This window comes from Pyrgilauda ruficollis, unplaced genomic scaffold (genome assembly GCF_017590135.1).
Source record: "Pyrgilauda ruficollis isolate IOZ18807 unplaced genomic scaffold, ASM1759013v1 scaffold23, whole genome shotgun sequence".
NCBI classification, from domain to species: Eukaryota; Metazoa; Chordata; class Aves; order Passeriformes; family Passeridae; genus Pyrgilauda; species Pyrgilauda ruficollis.
Genome location: NW_024522539.1, coordinates 13961286 through 13973646, shown reverse-complemented (window position 1 = coordinate 13973646; position 12361 = coordinate 13961286). Strand labels below are relative to the sequence as shown.

General features: G+C 41.6%; 2 protein-coding genes across 2 annotated transcripts; both read left to right on the top strand.

Moving 5' to 3' along the window:
* Nucleotides 1-137: 137 nt before the first annotated feature.
* Nucleotides 138-2807, top strand: LOC121354376. Its single transcript, XM_041468942.1, is given in 8 exon segments — nt 138-486; nt 488-618; nt 620-663; nt 972-1070; nt 1121-1178; nt 1332-1403; nt 1934-2176; nt 2454-2807. Coding segments are annotated over 8 exon segments (1020 nt in total). The 5' UTR covers nt 138-279; the 3' UTR covers nt 2620-2807.
* A 931-nt stretch (nt 2808-3738) lies between these two features.
* ADAL (adenosine deaminase like) lies at nt 3739-11700 on the top strand. Its single transcript, XM_041468992.1, has 10 exons — nt 3739-3810; nt 5244-5374; nt 5893-5953; nt 6301-6388; nt 6964-7045; nt 7748-7874; nt 8521-8601; nt 9191-9329; nt 9798-9898; nt 10779-11700. The coding sequence occupies exons 1-10, from the start codon at nt 3751-3753 to the stop codon at nt 10968-10970; spliced, it is 1062 nt and encodes a 353-aa protein (XP_041324926.1). The 5' UTR covers nt 3739-3750; the 3' UTR covers nt 10971-11700.
* The last annotated feature ends 661 nt before the right edge of the window (nt 11701-12361 follow it).

Sequence of the window (12361 nt, the reverse complement as noted above, 5' to 3'; positions counted from 1 at the left end):
GGTGGCGGCGCGCCCTGCGCGGGCTCTGCGGGGCCGCGCTGTTCCTGTCACAGCTCTCCGTGCTCTCGGGCCGCGGTGAGCGCGGCCGCAGGGCCGAGACAGGGCGGGAAGGGTGGGAGAAAGGGCAGAGGCTCCGGGTGGGGACGGCTGTCCCGAGCGGCGGCGGCCGCTCCCTCAGGCAGGGCTGAGCGCGGGTCCGGCTGCGGAGGTGGCCGTGCTGCGGCGGGGTGAGGATGCGCTGCCGCTCCCCTGACCGGGGGCGAAGCGGGTGTTTGGGGCATGGCCGCATTTCGTTGTGCCGGCTCTGCGGGGCTGGGTCTGAGGTGCTCGGTGTCAGGGCAGAAGGCGGGCCAGGCCCCGCTCGCCGGCTCGTGTGCTGCTGTGTTACACGGCTCCTTTTGTGCCTGCTCTCTGTCGCGAACGTGTGTGGTTGAGAGCGTCCTGGGGCTCCTCGGCACGGCCGGGGTGGCTGGTGTGCCAAAGCTGCCTCTCCTTCCTCCGCCCGTGCCCGGTGGCCGCCGTGAGGGCTCGGCAGCAGCTGGCACATCGCGGCTCTCCCGAGCCCTCAGCCGGCGGCTCCCGCACGAACACAGCCGTGCCTCCCGAGCGGTACCTCTGCTCCATGCTTCTGTCAAAGAACTGCTGCCATTGCTTCATTAAATGGTATTGTTCAGTAGAAAACCCTGTGTAAAATACGCTTTCTGAGCAGTGCTTTTAATTCTCATGAATCAAAAAAATAAGATTGAATGGAAATAAATGTATTTCATTGTCTTAAGGAACAATTCCATTCTAATGCTCTTTCTAATATTTAACATAAATATCCCACTATTAGTAGAACAGGAAAACAGATTTTTTTCTAGTCTCAGTACACTTTCCACTTGTATTTTCATATCAGAGTGCTGAAATCAAACTGTTTCTGAAGATGAAATTTGTTTTAGAAATTTCACTTTCTCTATGTTTTTGTCTTGTAGCAGGATCTTTGATGACGACAAAGCTTTCACAGCCACAGTCTACGCTGGCAAAAAGCCTCACTTCAACAAGTACAAATGCTCCCTATTTGAAAGCATTAGGTAAGGTATTACGTTGTTTCTTTTGTTTGTTTTCTGTGGATCCTTCTCAGTCTTGAGTCTGAAAGTTCTTGAACTGGGTCTTAGAAACCTGTACATGACTTCACAGTGGTAAGAAGCATTGCAGTGTAACACATTATGAATTACTTTTCAGTGACCATAACAATTACTTTTGGTTATCTAATTAGACAACTGGTCCATATAAGAACTAGAAAATGGTAAGTTACCATTACCATTGTGGTATATGTGGTTTATACCCCTCAGGATGGTGGAAGTTCGTGAAAGACTTCAGCATCCTGCAAGAACTTGCTCCCTGCCCACCCTTGGTACAGCTTTGTAGCACACTGAGGGTGCACCAGGACTGACAGAAATGCTGTTCTTACTGGCAGTGTAGGAGATGATTCTGTACACGTGCAAACAGCAAATGGCTGAGGTACCTGTAGCCCTAATTAGAGCTCAACTCAAAGTAGGTTACCCGTGTCACCCCGCTGCTATTCCTGAACCGATTACTTCTGCTGAGGAGTGCTGGCTGAGGCAGCTCTAATCCCCACCAGCTCAGTCCTGGTGCTGTGTTGGACTGTTGGCTGGTGTCCTGCACACAGCCCTGTGGCTCCTCTGGCTCTCACAGCACAGGCTGGGAATGCTGCTCCATGTATAATGAGGGAATTTTATTTTTTTCAATTTCTGTGAGTTAAAATTATTTGCACCTACTAGTGGTCTGATTCTCAGACCACTAATAGAATCAATATCAAATGTCTCCATAGGCCAATTAAAAAAAATTATGCTGATTCCATCCAACTAGGCTTAATTTTCCCTCTGTTTGTTCACTGACTTTTTTTGATGTGGGACCAAGATTGATGGAACAGAAAACTGCAGGGTATAAATAAGCTTGTGTTGTATATTATTATTTACAGTTGTTTCTCAGTTAGTGACAAACCTTTGAGACTCCTTTTGGAAAAATATAATATCTTCTTCCTTGTCATTTTCTTCCTTATAATATTGCATCAATGTTTTAATACTTTCCAATATTTAGGTAACCGTGTCTTTCCTAAGATGCTCTATTGCAACTGGACTGGAGGTTATAAGTGGTCTACTGCCTTGGCACTAAGGTAAGCAGGAACTACTGGATAATGTCAAGCTAAAATAGATTAGTTTTCTTTAAAATCTTTAGGTTTTGGGGTTTTCTGCTTGGTATTTTTAAAGCTGTGCTGGATAACCAGTATTTCAGATAGTCTAGCTTGAAATGGTGGACATCGAATGTATGAAGGGTTCACATGCAGCAGTGCTGGCTGTCTTCAGCAAACACAGCTGGAGGAAAAATACTTGGGTACCCAAGCTCAGTTCCTGTAAAAATAATAATCATTAATCATGTTTTTATTCTTGTAGCATCACCCTTGGTGGATTTGGTGCCGATCGTTTCTATTTGGGTCAGTGGCGGGGAGGTCTGGGAAAGCTCTTCAGCTTCGGTGGACTTGGAATATGGACACTAATTGATGTGCTGCTAATAGGTGTTGGCTATGTGGGACCTGCAGATGGATCTCTCTATATTTAAGTGTGGGTGCAATGTGTTTCAGAGAGGAGTCATTGCCTGCAAAGGGCTCTAAATAAACAAGTGTGGAGTTTTGAGCCTTTAAGGTAGAATGAAGAACAACTGTTTCTTCTGTGTGCATACATTTTAATGTACAGTATCTGTACTTGGTTTGCCTTTAACTAAGGTCAAATAAAAGAGTGGATCACTGAGTAAGTTGAAATTAATTGCATTTCTTCTATGGACATGGTATTTTTCTATGAAAAAAAGTTGAGCAGCTAACCAAATTCTACACTGTGCTTGAGCTTGGATGATCTGTCAGGCCCCCAAAGAGGTGTAAACTAACTTGAATCCTGATTTGTTTACTTCATATTTATATGCCTGAATTTAACGCTAAAGCTAACTTCTCTAAATATGTCAGTATTTTTTTTTTGTATTTGTGGGAGGATAATTTATTTGTCTGAGTTATGTGGGTAGTATGTAAATCACCATGTTTTATGATGTTAACTACATTATCTTCTTGGTTTGGGAAATAGCAAGAGCCAATATCTGCTTAGAGACTCGACTTTAAATTGTGGGGGAGTTAAGAATTAGACTGCAGTATCACTAAGGGCTAAATACGAAATAATTGAAATTGATTTTTTTGATTGTTCTGGGAAAACTTTGATTTGGTTGGGTTTGACCAGCATATCCATGAAAGTTACGGTCCCTATTCTTGTGCTAGCAAGCTTGCCAAATTACTTTAAAAAAGGGTTGGCAATATAATCGCTGAGTTTATCCACTTAGGACTTTGTGACGCGATAATGTAGCGGACTAGTGCCATTACAGGACAATTTCGTGAGGCCGCGGTGGATGCCCGGCCGTGCGTGCGTGCTTGCCCCCGGCCCGGGGCTGGAGCTGCCGCTGCTGTAGCACTGCGGTGCCGTCGGGCTGGAAATGCTATCGCTTCAATAAACTGCGCCTTGAAGCTTTGCTGGCGTTAATACTGACGGTGTTTGTCGTGGTCTCGGCTCGGTCCCGCTCGGCGGCGCGGGGCGGGCGGAGCGGCGGCCGCGGCCCCGCGCTGTGCGGTGCCGGGGGCGGGCCCGGGGCCGGGCCGGGGCGGTGCCGCCGCCGAGCCCCGGCTCGTCCCGCCCCGCCGGCACAGGAGCCACCATGGCGGCAGAGCGGGACCGCGAGCGGGAGCTGCGCTTCTACCGACGGCTGCCCAAAGCGGTGAGCGGCGGGGGGCGGCGGGCCCGGACCCTCCTCCGGCGGCACCGGGCTCGGGCTGCAGCCGGAGGGACAGACAGAGCGACAGACGCTGCTGCTGTCGCCGAGTTCTTCCCAAACGCGCGGTTTCTGAGGGCCTTATCCCACCGCAAAATGCATCGGGTGTTTGCCTGTCCGGTTTGTTTGCAGACCTTACTAATCTAATTGCAATTAAATCAGTTGAGCTCGATCTTCATTTTCTTTTTTTGTCCTATTTCCCCATAGTCTGGCCAAGAAGTCTGGCTCAGATAACGCTTTTTCTCCATGTCCCGAGGGTGTGCCTTACTTCGGGCATATCAGTGCAAGCCTTGCGTAGGGGTGGGTGTGGATTTATCGGGGCTCGTGTGCCGCGCTCACCAGACCCCGAGGGCACGTACTCCAGCACAGAGCTCTGCACAGGCAGTGCACGGGGCCACCAGCAAACCCACTTCAGACCACAGCATCCTTGCATTCCAGTGTTCCTTTTCACTAAGTTGCTTTTCAGGGTGTATGTTTAATGTCTGACAGAATTCTCTGATGTAATCGTAAGCTCGTGAAAAATATAACACAGTTGTAGCGCTTTATATCTGGCTCAGTCACCAGAATCTGTAATCAGCCTCAGCTTCTGGTGCTTACAGTTTCAACATGTTTTCCAATGTAAAACTTGAAGAGAAGTATTTATGGAATTTTTCTTTTCCTATTGAGAATGGATGTGTACAGGGAGACGAGAGGTAGGTAACAAAGTAGGTGCTTTGTAGATATATTTTGAATGAGCTGGCAGGGCGCTAGAGACCTATTCCTTAAGCCAGGAGCCAGGGAGATAAGAAGGAGCAAAGGTAAAGTGAGGAGTGGAGCTGAGGATTATAGGTTTGGAGCCCAAAGTCAGGATGTCAGTAGGAAGTTAGGCAGAAAGAGGCCTCAGGCAAAGGAGTGCAGTTACTGCAGTTGCCGTTCATGGCAGAGTCTTGCTGCATTTCTGGAGTGAGTTTAAACTTCATGAACAAAAGCAAGGGGTGTGGGTAGACACCTGTTGCTATATTTGAATGATGGACATACACATTTAACTTGCAATGGATGGGGAGAGTTCTTGAATCCTTACTGTACTTTTTGTAATACTGAGGCAGCTATTGGCTTTCTCCTCACCTTGGATCACACCACCCCGAGAATTGTCTGGAGAGCTCTTTGCTGAGCCAGCTATGCTCCCATGGAGACCAGAGCCAACAGCAGCCACAAAATAAACAGGGCAGTTCTCAGCTGAACCAGTGCTTGCAAAAACTAAGGAAGTTATTGTTAGCCAAAATGCAGATAGCTGTTCTTTTCAAACCCAGAGTGAAACACTGATGGATAAGAGAACAGTGGTACAAACAAGGTGCAGAAGTCATCCTTTTCATAAGTCCATAGGATTTTTATTTCTGTAGGAACTCCATGCTCATTTGAATGGCTGTATCAGTACTGCTACTATGAAGAAACTCATGGCCCAGAAGCCAAACCTTCAGATCCAGAATGGAATGACTGTGATTGACAAAGGAAAGAAAAGAACCTTAGATGAGTGAGTATATGCATGTGTGTGATGAACATTTACCAAAGGTTTTTTATTTAAGTTGAAAACAGAAATGTGTGGCCTTACACACTAACTGCAGAAAATATGCTTTTAAGTTTTGCAGCATAATCTCATAGATTTTTTTAAATATTTGTATCTACAGAGTAATTTCTTCAATGCTTGCAAACTAAAAGGAGAACTCTTGTTGATTAATTCCTTCTTTAAAGGATTGAAATTTTTTACTTAGATCATCTGCTTTTCAGAGAAAATTGACTCATATAGTTTCCTTTTTTAGAAATTTCATGTTTTCTTTTTCCTTCAAAAAGCTTTGTGGTAGTTGCAACTTTTGTTGCGAATGCTTTGTTAGTATCTAAAATCAGAAATTGCTGTTCAGATGTTTCTTTCTATTTCAAGCTACAGTCTGGTTACTTGACTCCAGTGGATAGGTGTTTTTAAAATGTAGATTTTTTTTTCCCTACATACTCATTCAATGTCATTCCAATAATTTTTTTTAAATTTTATTTTAGATGTTTTCAGATGTTTCAGATCATCTATCAGGTTACCACGAGGACTGAAGATATTTTACTGGTAAATTAATTAAAAATTCACTTCAAGCAAGCAGTACACACAATCACAACCTGTTGGATTAAGAGCATTGAGTTCCAAGTAATAATATCACAAATTATCTTTTTCAATTGAAGGTCAGAATAATTATTGTAAAACTCTTGAGCTCTCTTCAGTATTCCTGAAGGAATCAAATGTGCCTTCTGTGTGGTAGTATTTCCACAAACATGGGGACCATTAAAAACACATTGGGCTTGAAAACATTGCAAGTGTTTCACAACAAAAATAACTGGGTCTTTTAGTTGTAAATGAAAATATAACTAATTATAAGTATCACTTTTACAGTGTTGAATACACTTTTATTTAATCAGATAACTAAAGATGTCATTAAAGAATTTGCTGATGATGGTGTTAAGTATCTGGAATTGAGAAGCACTCCAAGAGAAGAAAATTCCACAGGTACACTCTTTTCTGGTTTTTAATTTGTGATATTCTTGCACTATAAAACTTAGTTGAAGACTATGTTAATAACTAGAAAAGTCAAATTTAGTTGGCTCAAGAAAAATACACTTTAAATATGAAAGCTAAGATTTAACGATGTAAAAGCATTATATTTTTGAGGGAAAAAAGGGGCTGGTCATAAATCTATGGCCCATGAGATTGAGTTATTCACTTGAGTATGGCATCTGAGTCTGCTAATATTTTTAATAGCTGATATATTTTACTTTTGTTATTTTGGTTTTTTCTTCTAGGTGTGGCTTAGTAGAAACACATAATAGAAGTCCTATTGCGATTCTCTGGTTCACACAAAGTCATTTTAATTTTTCTACATGCTTAGGAGGAGGTTTAGTTCAGATATGTGCTTCACAGTAAAGCTATATTTACAGGTAGAATTAGAATTACATGGGTTAGAAGGCTATGTAGTCAAAAATCAAAGGTGCAACATGAAACTTAGGAGACTAGAGAGCTGGGTCTGCAGTAGAATAAAAATAACTTAAAATATGTTTCTTCCAAATGTGTGCATATGTTTGCAGGTATGACCAAAAGGATGTATGTTGAAACTGTACTTGAGGGTATAAAGCAGTGTCAAGAAGAAGGCTTGGATATAGATGTAAGGTAAATAAAGCGTGTGGTACACCTCTGTTTCAAGTTTTTGTGTAGTCTGATGCCTGGTCATGCTTGCAGAGAGGTTTACAAGCCATCAGCATAGGAAAGAAAATTGTTTTTAAACCAGATTACATGGAGTGGAAACAGATAATTGGGATGGAAACCTGTCTTCTAATCTTTTTTACTGCTAAAGAAGAAAACTGGGTAAAACCTCTCATCTTTAAGACTATCCATTCTTTGTGACATTTTCAGGAAAATAACTGTTTTTCATGGAATTGGCTCCTTTTTCAGAGCTTAGCTTCATTGCAAAGATTTAGTTTGATTAGCTGTACAAGCAGCTTACTGTAAAGAAGAGCTGGTCCTGACCAGCAGAGAAGTTTCAGAAGGTGTCAGTGGTTGTTTGGAGACAGTTTGCTCTCTCTCTGTCTTTCATAGCTTCTGAAGCAACCCTTACTAGATTTATTTGTGAAAGCTGAAGAATTTTCATCCTCCATATGTGTTATTGCATATCATGGGCCACCTTATTTATCTGTTTGTGTCCCTCTGCACTTTGGTACCTTCATTCCTAGAACAGTTTCCTGTACAAATACTCTTTATACTCAGCCATGAAGGATATGAAGTGCTGTTTTTTGTTGGTATCAGGTCTGTTGAGTTCCTGATATTACAGCTTGTATATAATTTAATAATAATTTAATACATTTTTTGTCCCAGGCTGTTAATAGCAATAAACAGAAGAGATGGCCCAGCAGTTGCTAAGCAGACTGTTAAACTTGCTGAAGAGTTCCTGCTTTCCAGTGATGGGGTTGTAGTAGGACTTGACCTCAGTGGTGATCCCACTGTAAGTTTTTGGTTTATTTTAGTCTGTTCTTGAAGATAAATGTGTAATGTTATGTAACAGCAGGTGGTTCTAACCATAGTTTTTCTCACAAGTTTTTGTCCAATTTTTGTGCCTAGCTGGAATGGATTGATACTGGGTTAATCCCTGTTGCTGTAAGGGGCAAATACTCTAACAAAGAATCCTTAGATTAGTATGTAATTGAGAAAAGAACCATTGAAATGCAGTGTTTATCTGGGAAGTGTGGGTACCTCAATTGTCCCAGTCAGGTAACTGGGTGGAGGCAAGTTGCCAATATTTTACATTTTGTTTAGCTGCTCCAAATGCTCATTTTGTATTAAGAAAGCAAAAATTGTTTGAGGACAGCTGTCAAGCTGAAGTGAAATAGCTCTAGGTGGTAGCTGTGTAAAGATATCAAAATCAAGACAATTGGTTTGTAAGTGTTAGGCATCATCTGAGCTACTGGTGTTTGATCCATTGGTCTAAATCATATGGCAGAGGCTTGTTTGACTTGCTGCATTCCACACTGAAGTAGTGGGAAAAGTGGAATAATTTAAATGTAACTGTAGTGCTTGGGTATTGCTATACTTCTTAATTATGGTAATGACAGGGATTTTGTCAAATAAGCTGTAGAATTCTTGATTTCCAGGCAGGACATGGTCAAGATTTTTTGGAACCTCTCTCTGAAGCAAAGAAAGCAGGTCTGAAGCTAGCACTGCATCTTTGTGAGGTAAAAGGCTTTTTTTTGTTTTGCTGCTTCTCTATAATAGTCATTTTGTGAAAATCTTGATGAAACTAAAATTACCTTCTGTGCATTTTGGGCTTCTCAGGCCAAAGCATTAATGGTTTGGGGCATTTGGAAAGAGACAAGAAAACAAGGAGAAATCTTCAACCTTTTGTTCTAGATCTGAACAGCCAGATTATTGCTTCCTGTACTATATAAATTGTGGGTTTAGGTGAGAAATTAGGAGCTTTCTAAGAGATCCACTGCTTTCTTACTGGTATTATATCAGCAATCGTGTAATGAAATCCACAGTTTTGTGAGCAGTGAGCTCTGTTAGTTGCACTGGGATCAGTAGAAAGAGTTGTGCTTTTGTTCAGATAGTGGCTGGAATTGGCTACGAGAAGTCCAGTAATTACTGAAGGTAGTTATTTTTTCAGGAAATTAAGCAGGACATATGATTTCATCAGCATATTTATACTTGTTTCTATTTCACTAACACTTTCTTTTGGATAAGAGATGCTGTGAAAGTCCATTGTAATTATATAATGTGCTGTTTTATGCTGCCTTGACAGAATGTGACATATATCCTCTCTAGATTCCAAATCAAGAAGAGGAGACCAAGATTCTCCTGGGCCTGCCTCCTGACAGAATTGGACATGGAACATTTCTCAACTCCACAGCAGCAGGTTCAGAAGAGATAGTGTCACTGGTTCAGCAGAATCATATACCTATTGGTAAGAAAAAAAATATTTCCTGTGACTTGATCTCTGGATATCAGAACAGGATATGTGCTGCTGATCTAGGGACACCAGTTTGTCTCTGACCAGAGGAGACTTGGACAAACGTGGCAATGAGAAGACTTGCCCATAAAGGTACACTCATGACACTTTTAGGGTTTTTGGCACCTTTGTGGCACAGCAGACAACAGCTGATGTCTCAGATAGAAGCAAAACCAAATAATAACTTGTCATTACTGTACAAGACTGTGTGGTGGTTCTGTGCCTGGTTTGCAAGCTCCTTAAATTTTATACCCCAAAGAAATCGATTAGCAAACTTTTCTCAAAAGTAATTACAAAAGAAGCATAGAAAATCAAGGAAACAGCAGTAACTGATTTTAATTTTTATTCAGGATCTTCATAAGTCAATTAACGTGTCTCTTGTTTTAGTATATGTCCTCATTTCTTTTTCTGTTTCTTCCTCAGAATTTTGCATGACATCAAACATAAAATCTCAGACAGTGCCTTCCTGTGACAAACACCATTTTGGATACTGGTACAGCATGGGCCATCCTGCGGTGCTTTGTGTAAGTTTTTTGATTTTTAAGCATGTATTAAAGCAAAGGGCTAAACTTGTGAAGTTGGGGAAGTCTTTGTTTATGGATCAGAACTGACTAACAATTTCTGACCTTGTAGCAAATGATTTGCTTTTAGGAAATCATAATGTTCTGTTTGAGAAATGCTTTTAATTTAAATGAGAATTGCTAGTATTTATCTTGGTTCTATTGTAAAGCCAAGACTTTTTTCTGTGGAATAAAATGGTCAGCTATACAAGCAGTGAACTTCATAGCTCTTTGCACAATAGATTTCTCTTAAAACCCATTGCTCCAGTGCTTGCATATGCACCTCTACTAACCTGGTGTTCATTGTGCTGGGCGAGAGCTCCTGCTCTTGATAGTTCTCTTGGTAGCTCATTAAGGTCTTTAAGCATTGCAGATGCCAAGTACTTGTGCTGCCATTGGCAGGGTTTTAGTATTATCCTGTTAGTTTAACCCCCATAGTCCATAGCATTGTCCAAGTGTGTGTGCATACATATATATCTATTTTATAGCACTGCTTATCTGGGGAAAGCGAAAAGAAGAATAAGGAAACCTGCACATACTGACATACCTTGACTATATGCAGCATTTGATAGCCATCTTTCTAGCAATTTCAGTAGGAAATCCTATTTTCTTGATAAATCATGCCATTATTTTAAGAAGTTTTCTTATACATTTGAATAATTTATTCAGTTTTAGTGAAAATAGGGCAAATAAAGAATGAAATAACCATGCACAGATGAAAGAACAGTGAAATAAAATGTGAGACAACAAGATACAGCCTGTTTGTATGTATAGAAAAAAACCTTTTTGATATAGAGGAACTAATTTGAACTTTTTTATTTCTTTCCTTTCAATTTAACTCCAGACTGATGATAAAGGCGTCTTCGCCACTGATCTATCGCAAGAATACGAGCTGGTTGCAAAAACATTTAATCTGACTCGATCACAGATGTGGGATCTTTCCTATGCATCAATCAACTACATTTTTGCTTCAAATGCAGTAAAATCCAAGCTAAGGGAACAGTGGTGTAAGCTGAAGCCAGCTCTTTTTGATTAATCAAACTGTTGTCCTAAATAGCTCGGGTGTATTAGCTGAGTTAATAAGCTTTTTTTACTGAAGTCCCCAGCTTTTTTCAGACCTCAGGGTTTTACACCCAGCCATAAACTGCCTGTGTGATATGAAGGCAACTGGAATGCATCCCTTGTAACCGGGGACAGAAGTAAATGTTCTTTTAGTAGGTGAGAAGGGCTCTCAACCAGTGATTAAAGTGCCAGTTGTGTTGTCACCTTGTTTCTCTTGAGTTGATATGACATTTTAAAAAATACTTAGTTGAAATATGTCATCATAATATAAATGTTGAAGAGCTGGAACAAAATAAAGGTAGAGTTATTGGTCTTTAAAACATCTCTGTTGGCAGCATTCAGCCAAGCAGTTTGAATGTGTGGTGTGTATTTTTGGGGTTTGTATTGTTTTCAGGTTTTGAGCTCTTGATTGAATGTGAAGACAGAAACAGAAACAAACTCAGGGAGAACTAAATATTTATACCAAGGAATTAATATTGTATCTGTTTTTATTGCTGTACCTGTATGACTAAAGCTGCTGTGGGTTGAGTAGCACAAGGGGGTCTCTGCTGGTGCCCTGGGCACTGGTGGTGTGTAGGCACTTTTAAGAATCTTGAATGCCTTCAGTAACTGAGCTGCTTGGCAAAGTGATCTCATTCTTAAAATGCTTTTCAGAATTGCTGTTTGTTGTGTAAAAAAAGGAATAAAAATAGCCTCAAGCTCCATGTTTTTGAAACCAGCACTTTAAGGTGTGCATGTGTGTGTTTGAGATCTACAGAAGAGAAGCAGGATTCTGTGGGGTGAGTTCCTGGAGCACCGTGCTGCCTGCCAGCCTCTCCCTGCTGCTGTGGCAGCCCCTGGCTCTCCCTGTCCTGGGCAGCCACAGGGTTCACTCCCCAAGCACCTGCCTGTGTGTTCTGGTGCTGAGAGCTCACAAAATCTGTGCACATGCTGTAGTTTGTGTCATGGGAGTCGGGAGGTCACCTGGAGGATTGCATTTGTGTGCAGTGGAAGAACCAGGAATGTATGTGGGTGGCTAAAGAGCAACACACAGAGCTGGGATTTCTGTGTATAGGAGTCTAACTGTGGGTTACTGCAGTTATTTACACAGCAGAAATGTTACACTTAGGAAGTTGGACAGGATGTGGACTTTTGGAATGAAGAATCACCATCTGATGAGACCTTTGTCATGCACAGTTCCCAAGATGACCACTGCAACTTGAAATGCTCTTACTGTCCCTGGGCTAGTTTTCCAGTTTAACTTTTGTAAGTAAAACTGCAGTTTCCTTCTTTCACTTCGTGTAGCATTATAGTTAATTTTAATTTAAGCACTTCTTGCTGAGCCTGCTTGTCAAATTCTGAGTTAGCAGTGACATAACTACTGTT